At 46.5% G+C, this 21,634-nt stretch overlaps 1 protein-coding gene across 1 annotated transcript in view; it reads left to right on the top strand.

Annotated features, from left to right (window-relative positions):
* LOC137638460 (uncharacterized) overlaps positions 1–21,634 on the top strand; it is a 265,349-nt gene that overhangs the window by 42,267 nt on the left and 201,448 nt on the right. The window contains exon 2 of the mRNA XM_068370531.1: positions 12,023–12,127. Within this exon, the coding sequence (XP_068226632.1) occupies positions 12,045–12,127 (83 nt within the window). The 5' untranslated portion in view covers positions 12,023–12,044. The remainder of the gene's footprint in view (positions 1–12,022; positions 12,128–21,634) is intronic.

The raw sequence follows: 21,634 nt of genomic DNA, 5'->3' as shown, positions 1-21,634 counted from the left end.
GCAAGGAGCTACTGGCAGTTCATCTGGCCTTGAAAAGCTTCAAGTCCCTCCTTCTAGGCAAGGTGGTGGAGGTGAACTCCGACAACACCACGGCCTTGGCGTACATCTCCAAGCAAGGAGGGACCCATTCTATGACGTTGTACGAGATCGCAAGGGACCTCCTCACCTGGTCAAGAGATCTAAACCTGTCTCTAGTAACGAGGTTCATTCAAGGCAACATGAATGTCATGGCGGACCGCCTCAGTCGGAAGGGTCAAATCATCCCAACAGAATGGACCCTTCACAAGAATGTATGCAAGAGACTTTGGGCCACATGGGGCCAACCTACCATAGATCTCTTTGCAACCTCGATGACCAAGAGGCTCCCAAATTATTGCTCGCCAATCCCGGACCCAGCAGCAGTTCATATAGATGCTTTTCTACTGGATTGGTCCCATCTAGACCTTTATGCATTCCCCCCGTTCAAGATTGTCAACAAGGTACTGCAGAAGTTCGCCTCTCACGAAGGGACAAGGTTGACGTTGGTTGCTCCCCTCTGGCCCGCGAGAGAATGGTTCACCGAGGTACTGCAATGGCTGGTGGACGTTCCCAGAACTCTTCCTCTAAGAGTGGACCTTCTACGTCAGCCACACGTAAAGAAGGTACACCCAAGCCTCCACGCTCTTCGTCTGACTGCCTTCAGACTATCGAAAGACTCTCGAGAGCTAGAGGCTTTTCGAAGGAGGCAGCCAGGGCGATTGCTAGAGCAAGGAGGACATCCACTCTTAGAGTCTACCAGTCGAAGTGGGAAGTTTTCCGAAGCTGGTGCAAGTCGGTATCAGTATCCTCAACCAGTACCTCTGTAACTCAAATAGCTGACTTCCTTTTATACCTGAGGAAGGAAAGATCTCTTTCAGCTCCCACGATCAAGGGTTACAGAAGCATGTTGGCAGCAGTCTTCCGTCACAGAGGCTTAGATCTTTCCAACAACAAAGATCTACAGGACCTCCTTAAGTCTTTTGAGACCTCGAAGGAGCGTCGTTTGGCCACACCAGGTTGGAATTTAGACGTGGTACTAAGATTCCTTATGTCAGAAAGGTTCGAGCCGCTACAATCAGCCTCCTTTAAAGATCTCACTTTAAAGACTCTTTTCCTCGTCTGCTTAGCAACAGCTAAAAGAGTCAGTGAGATACACGCCTTCAGCAGGAACATCGGATTTTCATCTGAAACGGCTACATGTTCTTTGCAGCTTGGTTTTCTAGCCAAAAACGAACTACCTTCTCGTCCTTGGCCGAAATCGTTCGATATTCCAAGCCTTTCTAATTTGGTTGGAAATGAACTAGAAAGAGTCTTATGCCCTGTTAGAGCTCTTAAGTTCTATTTAAGACGAACTAAACCTTTACGAGGACAGTCAGAAGCTTTATGGTGTGCTATTAAGAAACCTTCTTTACCTATGTCGAAGAATGCAGTTTCCTATTATATCAGACTGTTGATACGAGAAGCTCATTCCCATCTGAATGAGGAAGACCATGCTTTGCTGAAGGTAAGGACACATGAAGTTAGAGCTGTCGCAACTTCAGTGGCCTTCAAACAAAACAGATCTCTGCAGATTATAATGGACGCAACCTATTGGAGAAGCAAGTCAGTGTTCGCGTCTTTTTATCTTAAAGATGTCCAGTCTCTTTACGAGAACTGCTACACCCTGGGACCATTCGTAGCAGCGAGTGCAGTAGTGGGTGAGGGCTCAACCACTACATTCCCCTAATTCCATAACCTTTTTTAATCTTTCTCTTGAAATGTTTTTTATTGTTGTTTTTGGGTTGTCCGGAAGGCTAAGAAGCCTTTCGCATCCTGGTTGATTTGGCGGGTGGTCAAATTCTTTTCTTGAGAAGCGCCTAGATTAGAGGTTTTGATGAGGTCCTTTAGTATGGGTTGCAACCCTTGATACTTCAGCTCCTAGGAGTCGCTCAGCATCCTATGAGGATCGCGAGGCTCAGTAAGGAAGACGTACTTAAAAAGGCAGAGTAATTGTTCAAGTCAACTTCCTTACCAGGTACTTATTTATTTTATGTTTGTTATTTTGAATAACTGCTAAAATTAAATACAAAATACTTAGCTCATAATAATGTAAACATGTAATGCTGGTCTCTACCCACCCCCCTGGGTGTCAATCAGCTTATATGATCACCGGCTAAGTTTAATATTGAAAAATGTTATTTTTATTAATAAAATAAATTTTTGAATATACTTACCCGGTGATCATATATTAAAGGACCCTCCCTTCCTCCCCAATAGAGACCCAGTGGACCGAGGAGAAAATTGGTTCTGTGTTTACATGGAGTACTTGAGTACCTGCTCGACAGATGGCGCTGTTGATGTACACCCCCACCTGTATAGCGATCGCTGGCGTATTTTGTCCTTAGGTTTTTCTGTCGGGCAGCAGAGCTGACAGCTTATATGATCACCGGGTAAGTATATTCAAAAATTTATTTTATTAATAAAAATAACATTTTTTAATATTAAACTTAGCCGGTGATCATATAAGCTGTCAGCTCTGCTGCCCGACAGAAAAACCTAAGGACAAAATACGTCAGCGATCGCTATACAGGTGGGGGTGTACATCAACAGCGCCATCTGTCGAGCAGGTTCTCAAGTACTCCATGTAAACACAGAACCAATTTTCTCTCTGTCGTGCCACCGGCAAGACCTACTAAATACGCTGTTGCTTACTGGATTGGTTTTCACAGATTTTGGTGAAGTACACATTTCTAGTTATTAGCTTTCGCTTTGCAGAGGTTATCTTCAATACTTCCTTGCATTCTTTGATTGAATTTTGGATTATTTGTTGACGACTTGGATAGATTTTGAATTCCCCTTTGACTAATTCAAGATGGCTGACCCTTCTCAAGTCCCTAAATACAGAAAGTGTAGTGCTAGGGACTGTTCAAGGCGTCTTCCGAAGGCCTCTATCGATCCGCACACCATTTGTTCCAATTGTCGGGGTAAAACCTGTCAATTGGAAGATCGATGTGAGGAATGCGTTGGGCTTTCGGAATTCGATTTTCTCGAATTCCTGAAATATTCACGTAGGCTAGAGAGAGATAGAGTCAGGAGAAGTTCATCTCGCTCCGTTGATTTTTCCTCTCCCCATGCCCCACAACCTATTCCTTCCCCTGTAGTGGTTGCTCCTGATCCCCCTTCTAGCACTCAACAACCTTCGATGGCGGATATGATGCGTGCCATCCAGGCTCTGGGTGAGAGAGTCGAGTCATTGGCGAGTGACCGTAATCAACTCATGGCAGACGTCAAGGAGTTGAAGGGTAAGAGTGCAGTGGGTAGTGACAAAGTGAGTGGTAGTGTTGTGGAAAGTGTTAGTGTTGCGCTTGAGGGTGCGTCTGTTCGTGCCTGTCGTCCTCCCAGTCCGGGACCTCTTGCAAGCTCCCAAGCCCAGGGGAGAAGCAATGTCGTACGACCAAAGGGTTCGACTGGCTTTAATCAGCGGACAGACGTTCCCTCCGTGGTTTCGGACGTATCTTGCCAAGATCGCCCCACCCACAAGAAGACGAGAGAGCCCATTTATTCCTCGTCTGCGGAAGATGTTTCTCGGAAGAAACAATGGACCAAGGTCTCACGACCTCTCAAACGCAAGGTCCCTTCATCGCAAGTCCAACGGCCCAGTTGTAGCCACTGGGTCAGTTCGGACTCGCTGCAGTCTTCCGATGACTGCACACCTCCTAAGAGAGGCAAAGCGGTTCCGCAACAGGCAGTAACACCGTCTGTTGCCGCACCTGCTACTGTAGACCCTAAGTGGGCTTTGCTGCAGACCATGCAGACACAGTTGTCATCTTTAATGCAGGACTTTCGTGCGGAGAAGGTTGACGCTGCACCCGTTAGCCTACAACCAACCACGGTTGTGCGTCCAGTTGACGCTGAGGCTACCTTCTCCCGCGCTCCAGCTGTGAGAGTCCCGCCACCCATGCGCACTGTACCCTGCCAGCCGCATGTTGACGTTCTCCGACGCACGGAACCCTCCGTTGACGTTCGCGAGTTACAACAACAACAACCTAAGTTGTTTTGTTTTGAGGCGGTGCGTCAACCTCCGCAACCCACTGTGGTTACCACTACTCGCCCACAGCAGACTAGACAGTCAGGAGTAGACGCTTTGCGCCCCCGCGCAGCTATGGTTGTTGCCAGCTCACAGACTGGCCAACAGTTCCATGACGTTGCGTCCAGTGCAGTCACGCATGCACCCGTGCTGCCGGACTCAGCTGACCAGCCAATTCCTACTCCTTTGCCGCTTCCTCCTCAGCATTCAGACAATGGACTCTCTGATGATGACGACGCTGCACACCTTGACGACCCGCACACGGACATCGACGAACCCAAGACCACGCCTCCCTCCTTGGACTTTAGGAAAGTACTTGCACTGTTCAAGGATATGTATCCTGATCAGTTTGTTTCTGCAGCCCCACGCTCTCCTCCATCTGAGTTCGCTTTAGGCACGCAGTCATCCGCTCCTGCCTTTACGAAGCTCGTCCTCGCCCGCTCGTCCAAGAGAGCTTTAAGGGTGTTGGGAGATTGGATGCAGTCCAAAAAGCACCTTGGGAAGACAGCATTCTTGTTTCCCCCTGCGAAACTCGCTTCTAGATCGAGCGTCTGGTATGCCACGGGAGAAGTTCTCGGCTTGGGAGTTCCTGCCTCTGCCCAGGGCGACTTCTCAAGTCTAGTAGAATCTCCCCGCAGGCTGGCCATGAGACGCTCCAAGATTTGTTGGACTCCTTCAGATTTAGATCATCTGATGAAAGGAGTGTTCAGAGCCTTCGAAGTGTTTAACTTTTTGGATTGGTGTTTGGGAGCGTTGAGCAGGAAGACCTCCCCTTCTGACAAGGAAACTTCCATGCTCATTATGTCCTGCATGGACAAGGCCATACGGGACGGTTCCAGTGAGCTTGCGGCTTCGTTCGTTTCCGGGGTCCTCAAGAAACGGGAAAACCTTTGCTCCTTCTTGTCAGCTGGAGTAACACAATGTCAGAAATCGGAGCTTATGTTTGCTCCTCTCTCGAAGTGCCTTTTCCCAGAGGAGTTGATCAAGGAGATTGCTGCCTCCTTGATTCAAAAAGACACGCATGACCTGGTTGCGTCATCTGCACGCAAAGCCACCCCTTTGCCTACCGTGTCTAGACCCAGGATGGATACTCCAGCTTCAAGATTTATTCCGCCCTTTCGTGGCAGAGCCCCCAGCAGAGGAGGTGCTCGTGCCGAAGGAAAACGTGGGAGCAAGAAGAAAGGTACCAAGTCCTTTAGAGGCAGAGTCTGACTGCCACCTTCTTCAGACAGCAGTGGGAGCCAGACTCAAGAACTACTGGCAGTCCTGGGAGAACAGGGGCGCAGATGCACAATCTGTGAAGTTGCTCAGAGAAGGGTACAAGATCCCATTCTTGCGCAAGCCCCCTCTAGCAACGACTCCCATCGACCTCTCTCCCCAGGTACAGAGAGGAGGACAAGAGACTAGCTTTGAAGCAAGAGGTGTCTCTCTTACTAGAAAAGGGAGCGGTAGTCAAAGTCCGGGACCATCAATCCCCGGGCTTCTACAACCGTCTCTTCTTATTGGTAAAGAAGACAGGAGGGTGGAGACCGGTGCTAGACGTCAGTGCTCTGAATGTCTTTGTCACAAAGCAGACGTTCGCCATGGAGACGACAAAGTCTGTTCTAGCAGCGGTCAGGAAGGAAGACTGGATGGTCTCTTTAGACCTCAAGGACGCTTACTTTCACGTCCCCATCCACCCAGATTCCCAACCTTTTCTAAGGTTCGTTTACGGGAAGGTTGTCTACCAATTTCAAGCCCTGTGCTTTGGCCTAAGCACGGCGCCTCTTGTCTTTACGAAACTGATGAGGAATATTGCCAAATTCCTGCATTTAGCAGACATCAGAGCCTCCCTCTATTTGGACGACTGGCATTTAAGAGCTTCGTCCAGTCGTCGCTGTCTGGAGAATCTAAAGTGGACTCTAGATCTGACCAAGGAATTGGGTCTCCTGGTCAATATGGAAAAGTCCCAACTGGTCCCATCCCAAACTATAGTGTACCTAGGGATGGAGATTCACAGTCAAGCTTTTCGGGCTTTTCCGTCGGCCCCCAGAATAAGTCAAGCCCAAGGATGCATCCAGAACATGCTAATGAAGGACCGATGTTCAGTCAGACAGTGGATGAGTCTGATAGGGACGCTTTCATCACTGGACCAGTTCATTGCGTTAGGGAGACTGCACCTCCGTCCCCTTCAATTTCACCTGGCTGTTCACTGGAGAAAGGACAAGACGCTAGAAGCTGTCTCGATCCCTATTTCCGAGAAGATGAAGTCATCACTGACTTGGTGGAAGGACAACATCAACCTCAGAGAGGGTCTGCCCCTGGCTGTTCAGACCCCCAACCACGTTCTCTTCTCGGACGCATCGGACACGGGCTGGGGTGCGACATTAGACGGTCGGGAATGCTCGGGCACCTGGAACTCGGAGCAAACAACGTTACATATCAACTGCAAGGAGCTACTGGCAGTTCATCTGGCCTTGAAAAGCTTCAAGTCCCTCCTTCTAGGCAAGGTGGTGGAGGTGAACTCCGACAACACCACGGCCTTGGCGTACATCTCACAGCAAGGAGGGACCCATTCTATGACGTTGTACGAGATCGCAAGGGACCTCCTCACCTGGTCAAGAGATCTAAACCTGTCTCTAGTAACGAGGTTCATTCAAGGCAACATGAATGTCATGGCGGACCGCCTCAGTCGGAAGGGTCAAATCATCCCAACAGAATGGACCCTTCACAAGAATGTATGCAAGAGACTTTGGGCCACATGGGGCCAACCTACCATAGATCTCTTTGCAACCTCGATGACCAATAGGCTCCCAAATTATTGCTCGCCAATCCCGGACCCAGCAGCAGTTCATATAGATGCTTTTCTACTGGATTGGTCCCATCTAGACCTTTATGCATTCCCCCCGTTCAAGATTGTCAACAAGGTACTGCAGAAGTTCGCCTCTCACGAAGGGACAAGGTTGACGTTGGTTGCTCCCCTCTGGCCCGCGAGAGAATGGTTCACCGAGGTACTGCAATGGCTGGTGGACGTTCCCAGAACTCTTCCTCTAAGAGTGGACCTTCTACGTCAGCCACACGTAAAGAAGGTACACCCAAGCCTCCACGCTCTTCGTCTGACTGCCTTCAGACTATCGAAAGACTCTCGAGAGCTAGAGGCTTTTCGAAGGAGGCAGCCAGGGCGATTGCTAGAGCAAGGAGGACATCCACTCTTAGAGTCTACCAGTCGAAGTGGGAAGTCTTCCGAAGCTGGTGCAAGTCGGTATCAGTATCCTCAACCAGTACCTCTGTAACTCAAATAGCTGACTTCCTTTTATACCTGAGGAAGGAAAGATCTCTTTCAGCTCCCACGATCAAGGGTTACAGAAGCATGTTGGCAGCAGTCTTCCGTCACAGAGGCTTAGATCTTTCCAACAACAAAGATCTACAGGACCTCCTTAAGTCTTTTGAGACCTCGAAGGAGTGTCGTTTGGCCACACCAGGTTGGAATTTAGACGTGGTACTAAGATTCCTTATGTCAGAAAGGTTCGAGCCGCTACAATCAGCCTCCTTTAAAGATCTCACTTTAAAGACTCTTTTCCTCGTCTGCTTAGCAACAGCTAAAAGAGTCAGTGAGATACACGCCTTCAGCAGGAACATCGGATTTTCATCTGAAACGGCTACATGTTCTTTGCAGCTTGGTTTTCTAGCCAAAAACGAACTACCTTCTCGTCCTTGGCCGAAATCGTTCGATATTCCAAGCCTTTCTAATTTGGTTGGAAATGAACTAGAAAGAGTCTTATGCCCTGTTAGAACTCTTAAGTTCTATTTAAGACGAACTAAACCTTTACGAGGACAGTCAGAAGCTTTATGGTGTGCTATTAAGAAACCTTCTTTACCTATGTCGAAGAATGCAGTTTCCTATTATATCAGACTGTTGATACGAGAAGCTCATTCCCATCTGAATGAGGAAGACCATGCTTTGCTGAAGGTAAGGACACATGAAGTTAGAGCTGTCGCAACTTCAATGGCCTTCAAACAAAACAGATCTCTGCAGAGTATAATGGACGCAACCTATTGGAGAAGCAAGTCAGTGTTCGCGTCTTTTTATCTTAAAGATGTCCAGTCTCTTTACGAGAACTGCTACACCCTGGGACCATTCGTAGCAGCGAGTGCAGTAGTGGGTGAGGGCTCAACCACTACATTCCCCTAATTCCATAACCTTTTTTAATCTTTCTCTTGAAATGTTTTTTATTGTTGTTTTTGGGTTGTCCGGAAGGCTAAGAAGCCTTTCGCATCCTGGTTGATTTGGCGGGTGGTCAAATTCTTTTCTTGAGAAGCGCCTAGATTAGAGGTTTTGATGAGGTCCTTTAGTATGGGTTGCAACCCTTGATACTTCAGCTCCTAGGAGTCGCTCAGCATCCTATGAGGATCGCGAGGCTCAGTAAGGAAGACGTACTTAAAAAGGCAGAGTAATTGTTCAAGTCGACTTCCTTACCAGGTACTTATTTATTTTATGTTTGTTATTTTGAATAACTGCTAAAATTAAATACAAAATACTTAGCTCATAATAATGTAAACATGTAATGCTGGTCTCTACCCACCCCCCTGGGTGTGAATCAGCTTATATGATCACCGGCTAAGTTTAATATTGAAAAATGTTATTTTTATTAATAAAATAAATTTTTGAATATACTTACCCGGTGATCATATATTAAAGGACCCTCCCTTCCTCCCCAATAGAGACCCAGTGGACCGAGGAGAAAATTGGTTCTGTGTTTACATGGAGTACTTGAGTACCTGCTCGACAGATGGCGCTGTTGATGTACACCCCCACCTGTATAGCGATCGCTGGCGTATTTTGTCCTTAGGTTTTTCTGTCGGGCAGCAGAGCTGACAGCTTATATGATCACCGGGTAAGTATATTCAAAAATTTATTTTATTAATAAAAATAACATTTTTCTAATATATGTACAGCACAGTACTATCACTACAGTAGGCTACAGCTTAATTAGCTAAGGTAACACTCTTAAGGGATCTCTGTTTTTGACAGGCTGACTCGCACCTTTCAAACTCATCTTACACTTAGTCTATATCCACATTACAACTGTCCTATAAAGTACAGTATTTCTTACATTTTCTGTACAGCAGTTAGTTGACATAACAGTAACACTAATATACAATGATTACAACACAATAGGTCATGTGGTGGCAGCACATTAAGTGGTGTACGTTACCTCAGCTCCCGGTTCAGGGCAGACGTTACCTGGTGTTAGTTTGGTATGATTGAATAGAATGTCTGGTCTTCTCTTCCTTCATCTTCCCCTCTCTTGGGGTTCAACATCTGGATGACTCCGACCGCAGTCAATACCTATTTCCCATGTGTAGACTGAAATATATGAAATATATTTTATGCCCCAGGGATGATGATCAATGATTACGTTGGTCAAATCACAGTGCCTAAATTTTCCACAGACTTCCTCCACTACTGCCCAAGCCGCCAACTCTCGTGCATGACATCCCAAGAGTTCATGAGGTAACGAGGGTTATCCTCTCATGCTCGCATAAGCTCAGAGTCCCACCCCAGGTTAAGTTCCCAGCCAGTTGAGGTTTGAAATTCCACCCACCTAGTGGTTAGTATCCGTAGTAAAGAGCGAATGGTTTTTATTTGTGTAGGAACAAAGGACAAATTTGGAAGTCTTGTAATTTGTATTTTTCGTAACCAAACCTGAGCCCTTTACTCATACTTGTCCCGCCATCGCTTATCGCATTAGAAAGTCCTGGCAGCAAAAAAAAATCGATATACAGTCTAGCTGAGTATGTGAGATGAGTGGTTGGTCTATCCCCCGCTACCTTGTTAACTAGCAAGAAGTTGTTTACCTCGTTGAAAATTTATTGCTTGTTTTCCGGCTGGCCTGAACAATACTTTATATCCATAGTAAAGAGCTCAGGTTTGTATGTTTAGGAAAAATACAAACCACTTGGTTAATCCCTGTCTTTGTTCAACTTTGGTTTGTTGGCTAATCCAACATGTGGAATTATGCTAAGACTAGGTTGATTCGAGTAGCTCCCAGAAAGTCTTATGGCGAATTTTTCCCGTTCTGCCTTGTTGAGATCGTGAAAGAACTCGCCTGGCTCTCACTCTCCCAGTTAAGTGGGCTGTTCTCTAGACTAGATCGTAGAGTTTAACTTCTTCCTTGTTGAGAGAGTTGCTATGTTCGGGGGCTTCTAACAGTCTTGCTGTTCTTGATACCTTGTACGAGCCTTTGCAAAGGCCTCAGTTAAGATTCTGATGCGCCAAACTGTCTTTGCTGCCTTAATCGGGGAAGAGGTTAGGTGAGTGACAAGTTCTCTCTGCCTTAGTCTCCCACTCTAAGAGGTATAGGAGCTCCTAGATGTAGTGCCGGGGCACTTGGCAAAACTTGGACCCTGCTGGGGCACAGTCCCAGATTCTAGCCTTTTCCATTCTATCTCTTATGTGAAGCATGAAGTGGCATAGGGATAAGAGGCCTTTTGCCCTGTGAGGGCTCTGCAGCGGTGTCTGAAGAAGACCCCGACACCTCGCTCCTCAGTGTCAGACAGCAACTCTTCCTTAGCACGGGCAGAACCAGGAAAGAGGTGTCTAGAACATGATCTCTTTCTGACTTTGGGAGTTGATATGTAATGCTATACCTCGACTGCTGAGAAAATTTAGGTTTCCAGCTAGTAACAGAACTTGCAAAGTCAGTGTCTAGGCCCCACTTTGTATTAAAAAAAAAATCTTGCAGTCGGCAGGGGCGGGGAAAGCTGTGGTATATATGCTCCAGACCATATTTACTACTCTTATCCTACAGGAGGACCCCCAAGACATTGGGCGCCTTGGCACTTGGTCTTGTGGTAGTTGCGCGATTAGTGGTGAAGGTACTGTAGTCCAAATCCCTTACAGAATGGTTAGCATATTGTCTATGCTGACTTATAGATGTAAGACTGGAATGGAGGTGGAATAACTGGCTCTTTTACTTCCTTCTTGCTGTCCCTATCTTAGGCACAAGGCAGTCGAAACATTACCTGCTTGATCTGACTTGATACTGGTAAACTACACTTCTGAGTTCCATTCTTGAGATCCTAGAGAAGTTCTCTTCCATTCTCCTTAGATGAGGGGGAAGATGGTGGAATAAATACCAACCCTCTGGTCATCATATGCCAGGTATATTTTTCCAGACTGTGAACCCTCTCCTTTGACCATGTAACAATAATTTTGGACAGGGCAGACCCTATGAGCTCATTCATCCCAATGATAGACACATTGGAGGTTGGTGGAGTCATCTCCTTCGCTCCCATACGGGATAAAGTAGATTGACATTTCCAGTGAAGAAAAAGAACCTACCAGTTCAGGTTTAGAGGGACTGCTGACCCACCAAGCAGTGAGTCTCCCTACATAATGGACGATGGTATGTATCCGCATAGGAAAAAATCACGAATTTTCTCTAGCTATACAAACCTGAGTCCATTATATCAAACTTCCCTCCTCAACCATCTTTCTCAGTCATGAACTGAAAGGTCATAAGTGAAGATATTTTGACTAGTCAAGAGGGCTCTCACTCCCATCTGTTGTTAACTAACTCATTAACAAATTCAACAGCTGTTCCTGCTTGACCTGAAATCAATATCCCAACATAAAAGACAGGTTTGTATAGCTAGGAAAAATACGAACTTATTTACAAATATCTGATTTTCCATGTCATCCTTAAAGTAGTAATAGTATGGTAATAGTTTACTGTACATGTAACTAATGTACACTATTGAAATTTCAATACAGGTATTGCTTTTAGTTTTGGTAAACCTAGACCAGCATCGTACTGTAGTTGTATTACTAAAATTACTGCCTACTTTAAGCTAATAAATTATTAATAATGATTATTGGTATCTACTACCAAAGTACTCCTACTACCTTTAACATTACTGCTGGTGTTACTAGCTTTATTTATATCATCATTTCAGTTTTCTGCAAGAGTCCCTAAAGATGAGCGCTGATCCTCCTGCGTCTGAACACTCACGTATTGAGGAATGTGACCTTTCTAGTGAATTGAAAGCCTTAGAGATTCAGTGAGTAGTTTTTGATTTAGTAGTTATAAAACATGAAATGTGTCCATAGACAGGGATGGAAATAGGGTTACAGTACTCACTGTACTTCAAAATTTACACTTTATGTAGGTTCAGTCTACTATTGGATTATTTTATTGTTAGGTATCCTTTGCCATGTTTTTATGAATAAAACTTTACTTTTGAGCCAGCACCTTATACAAACCCTTTCGCTCTTTACTGTGGATATTATTTTGGGGAAAGCTGAAAACTAGAAAAAAAGATTTCACATTTTATTTTGGCTCGGTGGAGAATGAATGTAGTATCATTCTCTCCTGTCAACCCATTTACTCGTTCCAATGATTAAATACAAACATATAAACTTTGAAAAATTTCTTTGTTCAGTCACTACTACAAACCCTCGCTATTTAGAGGGATATTGCTTTCGACAAAGCAGAAAGATGAGCCATAAGACTTTTAGCGACGGTTAACCACCCAACCCTCTAGTTAGCTTGAGAGGGGGGTAGCTGGCTACCCCGCTCATTCATTCACACACCTGAGCTGAGCACCCACTTTGCTTTTGGCTCGGTGAGAGAGATGTTGCCTCTCTCTCAAGCCAAGACTTAACCGGCCATTTGACTTTTTTTTTTTTTTTTTTACTTACAGTATATTCCTTTATAGGCATGTTCTTTTATATAAAAACATTCATGTACTGTTTTTATATATCTTTAAGCTTCTCATTACAGTGAATGTTGTTTGTGTGACAGCATAGTCCAGCATGTTCTCGAGGGCGGAGAAGCTTCCTTTACAATCTTTTCCCCATTTTAACACTTGACAATCCGTAGGCTGGTTGCCTCCCCCGTTTCTCTGAGGGCAGTGACCCGGCCTCCGTTGCAGGGGAGTTGTCCTCGTGTGAATGCTCCTTTGTTCGGATGTCCACGTCCCTTGCTTCCTGGGAGTTCTTCGGTGGAAGACCACTTGCAGCCTACCAAAAGCTTGATTTCAGTATTGCCCATTCTCGCTGACGATACCTCGTTACGTGGGTTGCTGCCAGACTCGGTGGGGGAACACCTTTCCTGTTACGCGGGTTAGGTTGTTCTCCCGAATGTTTTTTCTTCAGTAATTTGAAATAATGACTGTTTTAGTCAGCTAATTAATTAGTTGTAATAATTTATTTTACAATTCTTAAACCACCGCACTCCTGACGATTGCCAGCCAGCAAAAGGAGTGCGCATTCCTTAGTATGTTTCTGATCTCTCCGTGGACACCTTTCCTGTCGCGGGTTAGGTTGTCCTCCCGTGGAAGTTTTTATCTTTCTCTTTATGTTTCCGCAGTGCTAATGATGCTGCACATCTTTGTTCAGCTAAATCAGCCAACGAAGAAAAGCAGAGCTGTGCGTTCCTATCGAATCTGCTGTCCCTGCCCTGTCACCGTCCTGTTCTTCTGCACCTGTAGCAGCTCCTGATTAGCACGCTGACTTCGACCTTTCCCTTCCGAGGATGAGGTCCTTTCCGAGAGTAGTACAGTCTCTGCAGCACTCTCTGCTTCTGCTCCCATCGTTCCTCATGCTCAGGAATAGGAATGAGGTCAGTGGCAGACTGGGTTCCTTTGGGTGTTCTAGTCGGGGATCCCTTCGGGGTGAACCCATAAACTAGCTTCAGCTATATTTCACAGGTATTGCTCGATGCATACCTTCAACTTGAAGAATACTTGGTGATGGGAAGCAGAGAGAGCTGCCCAAAGATCTGCCTCCAGGTTTTGGACAACTTTCCCTTTTGAGGGAGAGTTAACCTCCACAAGGTGTTGGGCTGCTCTCCCTTCCTAGGGAGAACTTCCCTTCATCAGCTTCTGTCTAGCAACCTTCCTGCTTGCAGGGTGAATTGCTGACAGCTACACTCATCGCAACAGTTGCAGACTCGTCGCCAAAGACACGCTTTCCCCCATGCTGAGCCGACTCTTCTGTTGGGGGTGGAGTGAAGATCAAGGCAGATCTCTCCTGCGGGTGGACAGCTCTCGTCCTTGATTGAAGCCCACCCTAGAGACACCGTAGCTTTGCGCTAACACCTTCGGGTCAGGTATCATCTGTGGAGGAACCTCGCAGCCGTCAACAATCCCCTCGAGTGGATTGTCACTCTTCCTGGGAGTGCAGTCCTCCTAGCTGCTTTAGACGTTCTCCTTCCCCTGCGGTTAGGATACGTCTCTTCAGTCCTTCAATGGACCTACGATCTTCTCCTGCACCTGCCAGACATTCGCTTTCGGGCCCTCGTCACTCACCAGCTGCTTGTCACGTGCCTTAGGGCGATCATCATTTCTAATAGCGAGGCAGGAGTTCATCGCATGGTGGTCACTCATCTTACCTTGACTTTCACCCCTCCCCAGCACAAGATTGTCATTGGCAGTCTTGCTGTCTGTCAGCAAGCGCTCGTCATTCTCCCGCTTCTCTAGACTCCCCCCCCCCCAGTTCATTGTCCTCCAGGTCACAGGTGTTTGTCAGCCTCTAGGCCTTTGCCAACTCCTCGTTGTTCGCTGTCCCCTCATCGCCTGTCAGCGCTCTATTACGTATCAGCTCTCTTCCAGGTTCCTTGTTTCCAGCAACCTCTGACAGCTCTTCCTGCTTGTGGGTAGAGTCACTGATAGCCACCGGAGAATCTCAGAATCCTTAACCCTTTGGGTGGGTTTCTCCTACTTCATTTTTTCAAAGATCTTCTCTGGTAAGTATTGCAGATCTCTTCCGGCTGCGATCCTCACTACAAGCATGCGCTCTGCTCTTACCAGTTAGACCCTCCTTCTCTCTTCGTCTTATGCAGAGCTTCCTACTGCTATGGCTTCCTCGATTGCTTCAGAGTATCTGAGCGATTTTCCTCATCCAGATGACACAGAACTTCAACAATGGGTCAGGTCACCTTCGTTTTCTATGAGTGACACTACTCCGGTAGGGCTTACCACGACATGTAGTTGTGGGAGTTTAGCACTCTTCCCTCCTGGTACCTATCCCAGCACTCTCCTTCAATGAGAGAGGTAAAGCACAAGTGTCAACCTTGGTGCTTAATACCTTACTCGCCACCGAGTACTTGTTGTTTCACATGAGCACAGTGCTATTGGTTTCTCGATACATTTATCGGCTTGCCAGTTCTCGTCAGCGTTCTTAAATGTTCATCTCTTACGAACATTTTCATCGTACCACGATCACTACTATTACTACTTCTACTACTACTAGTGGGCTGATGGGCCGTGTGTCTTAAGGGACTAGGTTGCCTCATCTGCTCCCTGTCTCTTCTTTTTGGTAATTTTTGGTACATGGTTACCTTATCTTTATTGAATCAAAGAGCTTCGTTAGGTGCGCATGCGCCCTCGCCTATACACCACCACCAGGCAAGTAGAACATACTTCTACACAGCGGTTGTAGTAATAGAAGTCTTCCGACCACTCGCCTGTGTCTCTTCTCCGATGGCTCTGAACGAATCTTGTGAACATAATCCCTGAGTGTTATTTGCTTCCCCTTTCTCCACAAGTTCGAGAACTTGTCAGATTTCTCTCATGGCTCTCGGGGCGACTATGGATTCTCTCCCCAACCCTTCTCAAGGACATCAGGAGACATAACCCCCCCTTTTTTTTTTCCTTCCCGCTGTTCCAGGTGATGGAATTCAGCGGGTTTCTCCTCTGGAGAACATATTTTACCAATCCTTAGCTTGACCTCGGTCTTGTCCTTCAACCCTCTGACGATGGCCCCCTCCCACAGCCGGTGTTTGCCCAGTCAACGGCCATACTACGTTGAAAACACTGCTTCTTTTCCGATCAGCGAAGACAAGCAACATGTTTGGTCAGTGCTTGGACTGGTGACCACCTGGGAAAAACACTGTGATTGGTGTTGTAAATGTGCTACTTCTCCGGTTGTAGCTACTCTAGCGCAAAGGTGGAATTCCTTGTCCCTCTCTTCATCATGCCTTTTGGTTGTAGCTGGGAAAGGGATGCTCTGGACATCATCAATGTTCTTATCCAAGAGGTAACTCCCATTTTCTCGTCTTCGAGAAGGTTGCCCCGTGGCGGGTTTCCTCAGAGTTTGGAGTACGCATCTTTTTCCAACACCGACAGAGAATTCACAGCTCAGCTACAAGAAAATACACTTTCTCTCTTCTTCCCACCTGTGGAAGTGTGAGGCGGATTCTCTCATACTTACGCGATCCGAACATCCAGTTGGATGCCCTTCTCAGGCGTTATATCTTTGGACAGAACGACTTGTTTCCTCGAGGTCTCTCTGAGCCTCTACAGTCCGTTCCTCCAATAGATAGTCTCCAGTTCCGTCCTCTCCTCCTGGGTTTATCAAACTGTTTGGCAAGGGAAAGGCATATGGTCAACAAGCAGTTAGTCGTACGTTTGACCACTAGGATGACCGAATGCCATTATCGAGGAAGTATAGTCAGGCTCGTATTACGCGAGTGTTAGGTTACAGCGACAGGCGCGATAAGGGTAAAATTGCGAATATGGATTGCCCTAGGGTAGGCTAACTTCTAACCTAACAACTTACTGCCATTGCCTAGGCTTGGATAATTAACCCACTAAGTCCTGCCTAATATTGTTTTTACTTGGTTTCTATCACAGTATTGTTGTTCCTATCTAATAATACTGTATAACACTTGCTGATACTGTAGTGTATATTATTCTTATATGCTAATAACACTACAGTAAAGCTTAACTGTACTCTAAGGGTTCCCTTTTTTCATTCGGATGACTTGACTCGTCGCAAACGTAGACCTCATTTACAATAAGCCACTAAGGGAAAACTTGCGTAAAAAAATGGCTCGACTGTATATTCGACCATCTCTCAGGTTTTCACAAAAAGGTTTAACCTCGTGTCAACCTAGTTTTTTAGGATCGGCTTTGTTCTGCGAAGACTTTTGTTCGACGAACTGATCTTAACAGACTCGGTGGCTGACCTGCGTTACCACCGAGACTTCTCCCTGGGTTTACCGAGATCGGAGGATTGAAGTAAATCTCAAGAGATATCCTTGTTTCCTTATCAGAGACAGGTATCCTGGAATATGTTCATCGTCGTCATGCTGAGGTATTTTTCCACAGATCAACTGGACTCGAGGAGGATGACAGGAGTTTCTTCTTTCTACAAGACACACTTTCATTCATTAGTGGTTACGTCTCTTAAGTCACCATTTCACTCTGGTTTGTCAAGTCCGCATTAGATTCCTTTGAATCCATCCTCTTTTAGAGTACGAGTAGGGGCAGGATTAGGATCCGCCCCCCCTTTTATCCTGGGTCTCTATGAGACTCGGGTAGGAGACGGACCTGAGAAGACGGTTGGCAAATGGAAATCTCCGCTGGGGAGTTGACCTCTTCGACCCTTCTCCAGATTGTACGCTTCCTGGAGATGTATCAAAAGAAATGGGGGCTGCCATGCTGTACCACTCGGCCTCTGGGCGCTGGTCAGAGTCCGAATGGTACCGTCTGTTAAACCTCCCAGAGATTAGGGCAGCCTTCCTGTGGACAAGGAGTACCACACCCTTCGAGGAGAACTCAGATTTGACCTTTGACTCGTTTCTTGGGTAACATCCGATGTTGACCTTTAATTTGAGCTAGAACTCATGGATGGGAAGCAGAGAGTGCAGTCAATGAGATCACCTCTAGGTCTGGGAACTCTCCCTTCTGAGGGAGAGTCCCTTCAACCACTGGTCAACAATCCTCCTGCTTGTGGGAGAATCGCCGACTTTAGCAGCAGATGTTGGTCGTGTCTTTCCAGTTAGAAGAGAAGACTTTCTTCACCTGTTGGTCTCCCCTTCCCCTTCAGAGGATTCCTCTAGCGAAGAGGTATTCACTCACTCTCCTGCTGAGGGAGTAGTCCCTCCACCAGCCATTGGGCAGCAGTATTTCTGCTTGCTGGAGGGATTGCCAACAGTTTCAGCAGACGGTGGTCGCCTCTCCCATCCTCAAGAGGAAGTTCAAGTCCCTTGTCCTGTTTGGTCTCCTCTCCGGGCAATTCCTCCTGAGGAAATTGGATTCATCCATCCCCCGCCCTTGATCTTCGGGAGCAGGCCATCTTCGTTTCGCCAGCAAGACTCGTCTTGCCCAGCAGACCTGTCACGCCCCTTGACTCATCTACAGCTCCTGATGGAGATCCCAAGAGAACTCCCTCAGCAACTCTTAACAGCCACATGTGAACATCTTTCACAAAGTAGTATCTTCGCAGCTACTTCACGCCTGGTGACTATCCAGCTTCTCCTCTCTCAGAAAGTCCTTTCCATGACAATTTGCGGAAAGTATGTCTGGATACCAGTGTAGATTTTCGGCTTCGGCCTCTAGGCCAAGTGGACTGTAGTTAGTATCATGGAAGGGGTATCCCTCTCCTCGATGCCACCATTCCAGCATTAGAGGAGTTCCTCATTTACCTTTGGGAGGAAAGCTTCTTTCAGTCTCGGCAATGAAAAGCAACCACTAGTTCTTGAGCCTCGCCTTCAGACCGAAAGGAAGTAACCTTTCCTCCATTTCAGCATCGCCCCTCCTCATATGGAGTTTTGAGCCTACAGACCCTTAGTCGGAAGGTAGACCTCCTCCCTCAAATTGTGCCACCCACGACCCTGGGCTCCAAGCAGAAGATGTTTACCTGACCTCGATGATAGGTCTCCTGCTCCTGTTGGCTTCTTCCAAGAGAGTCGGCAAATCCATGGGCCGCCCTTAACGTCACATTCACGACAATGGACCAGGTAATACTCGACCTTGTTTCTGGTATCTTGGGTCACAGAATTTGAACCCTTTAGTCTGGGAGTCCTTCGAGCATGTCCAATGATCCAGATCAATGGTTACTATGCCATAGAGAAACTGGAGGCACTACCTCAAGGAAAGTACAAGAGTCGCCCCCAAGTGTCAGCACTCTTCGTCAGCTCAGGGAAGGTCAAGAGAAGAATTACCAAGAACATGTTCTCGGCTCGCATTCGCAAGGTCATGGATCAAGCATTGAATCCTGATCCTTTTCCTCATTGAAGAGACAGAGAACTCATAACATAAGGCGCAGGAGTATGCCCTAGCGTTTTATAATACTATGTGAAGCAGGCCTTGTCAGCGGGCATGTAGAAGCGTCAAATGACCTTCACTGACCACTTCCTGCAAGATGTGACCCACAGGAACATGGAGATGTTCCCCATTGATCCTGTGGGGGCTACACAAAGGATTTAATAATCTCAGGCTCCTTGATGGACAAGTAGCAGATGAGGGAGGGTAGAGTTTAACCATGGCTAAGCCTGGGATGAAGGACAAAGAATGACTTGCTCTTTCTTTCTTTTATATTTCACCCTGTGGGGTAAAAGCACCTACAGTACTCTGCTAAGCTGCCCTTTGCTATCTGCAGGTAGAACCATTTCCTTTTACAGTATAGATAAAAATACTCGTTATGTCCCCATACACCCTGGCGAGGTGGCATGGGATAACATCCATGGTACCCGCGGAAGAGTCTGGGGACCCGGAAAACTCTTTCCTGGACCAGTGGTAGTGCTAGTATCACAAGCACACAGCTTGCATAGGTCGCTGACCGTGCATAGCACTGTATTTAGCGAGGTGTAAGGGTTCCTTCCAATTACGGGCTTTGCACTTAATGAGAAAACCTAGGGTCAAATGCCGATAAGTCACATTGATGCGGACTTCACATCCTAAGGGTTAAATCATTTCTTTAAGTAGTGAGGGTTTGTATTAGTGATGAAACAGATGACAAATTTGGAAGTAATTTGTATTTTCCTAACGATACAAACCTGGAGCTATTTATACAGATTGGCCCGTCAGCACCTGTCCCCCAAGAAGTCCTGCCTGCAAGATGGGTGCTCAGCTCAGATGTGTGAGTGAGCGGGGTAGCCAGCTACCCCCCACCCCCTCTCGCTAACTAGCAGGGTGGGTAGTTAACACTCGATAAAAGTCTTATGGCTCGTCTTTCAGCTTCGCTAAATGTAATATCCATATATATATAGCTCCAAGTTTGTATCGCTAGGAAAAATACAAATTACTTTGAAATTTCTCATGTTTCTGTTTCTTTCTTGGTGATTGTAACATGAGGCTCCACGATGCAGGTATATCCTGTCATTGAAGGGTGCCAATGCTGCAAGACGAATTCTCATGTCCATTGTATTGCTTGGAGGGGTCACTCTTGTATGCAGGAGTCTAAATGTAGTATGTGTGTAGGAAGTGCCCTCCCTTCCAGTGGCTCTGGTTCTGTAGGGGGCGGAAGAAGGCGACCAAGAGGGACACTTCCCCTTTAAGTTCATCCTCGAAGGCAAAGAAACTTCACCGTCTTACTCTGTTGGCTTGTTCCCATCACTGACTGTTTGATTAGTATCCTCCAGGGAATGGGCAAGTAAGAGTGGTGGTCCTTTGACCACCTGACATCATTGCAGTTCTAAAGACTCTGATGCTTTCCCTAGAGAAGTGGCACTACCCTCATCTGTATGGGAGTCTCTCTCTGCTGACATGGTCCATCAGCTGTGGCCTTTTTGGGGCTTGTGGATTCCCTGTGCAAGGAATGGCTGCTGTTGATTCTACGGTTAGGGACACAGCAAGAGCTAGGCTTTCTCTCCCGGGATCCCGGCTATTTTCAGAGGGTTAAATAATTTCAAGAATTTTCTCATTGTCCAAGAATTTCCTGGGATATACTAATGGAAATTGTAATTGAATGGTCCTCCTTGTAGTAGTAGTAGTAGTAGTAGTAGTAGTAGTAGTAGTAGTAGTAGTAGTAGTAGTAGTAGTAGTAGTTGTTGTTGTTGTTGTTGTTACACAATGACGTGTGTGTGTGTGTGAGAGAGGGATTATCCCATTGGGTCTCTCTCTCTCTCTCTCTCTCTCTCTCTCTCTCTCTCTCTCTCTCTCTCTCTCTCTCTCTCTCTCTCTCTCTCTCTCTCTCTCTCTCTCTAGCAAAATTACTAATTACAAATTTCATAAAGAGTTGTCTAATGGTTAATTGCTAATTGTTCCGTAACTGGAATACAAACCACGCTATTTATAAGGGGTATTAATTTCAGCGAAGCTGAAATGACGACCCATTAAAGTATAGCGAGGGTTAACTACCCACACCGGTTGTTAGAGGGGGGGTAGGGAGGGGTAGCTTGCTACCGCTCTTACTCACACACCTGTTATTTAGCTCACTTTACTTTTGGCTTGGATGATGGACGAACAGTGCCGCTCTTCACCCTTCGCATTGTTTTGGACTGCCATTAATCTGTTTTTTGCTTTTTCTTTTTCTAGTGTATGTTTGCGTGCTGACTTCTGCTACCATGCGCACCTGCCCTGGAATCACCGGCTAGCCCTGCGGAACATTTATATTGATGGTGGACACAGATCCACACACCCTTTGTCCCACATGCAAAGGTCAACGGTGTGATTCTGATAAGTGTAATGAGTGTAGGGAGTGGTCTGCCTCCCAGTGGGAGAGGTTTGGGTGATGGCGGAAGAAGTCTAAGCGGAATATTCCTCCTTCGAAGGTTCCTTTGAAGGGGGAAAAAACCAAAAGCCTCTAATTCCATCTCCCGACCTTCCTCCGAAGCTCCT

The sequence above is a fragment of the Palaemon carinicauda genome, chromosome 3 (genome assembly GCF_036898095.1).
Source record: "Palaemon carinicauda isolate YSFRI2023 chromosome 3, ASM3689809v2, whole genome shotgun sequence".
NCBI lineage: Eukaryota > Metazoa > Arthropoda > Malacostraca > Decapoda > Palaemonidae > Palaemon > Palaemon carinicauda.
The sequence above is the reverse complement of the archived record's forward strand: the minus strand, read 5'-3'. Positions and strand labels throughout refer to the sequence as shown.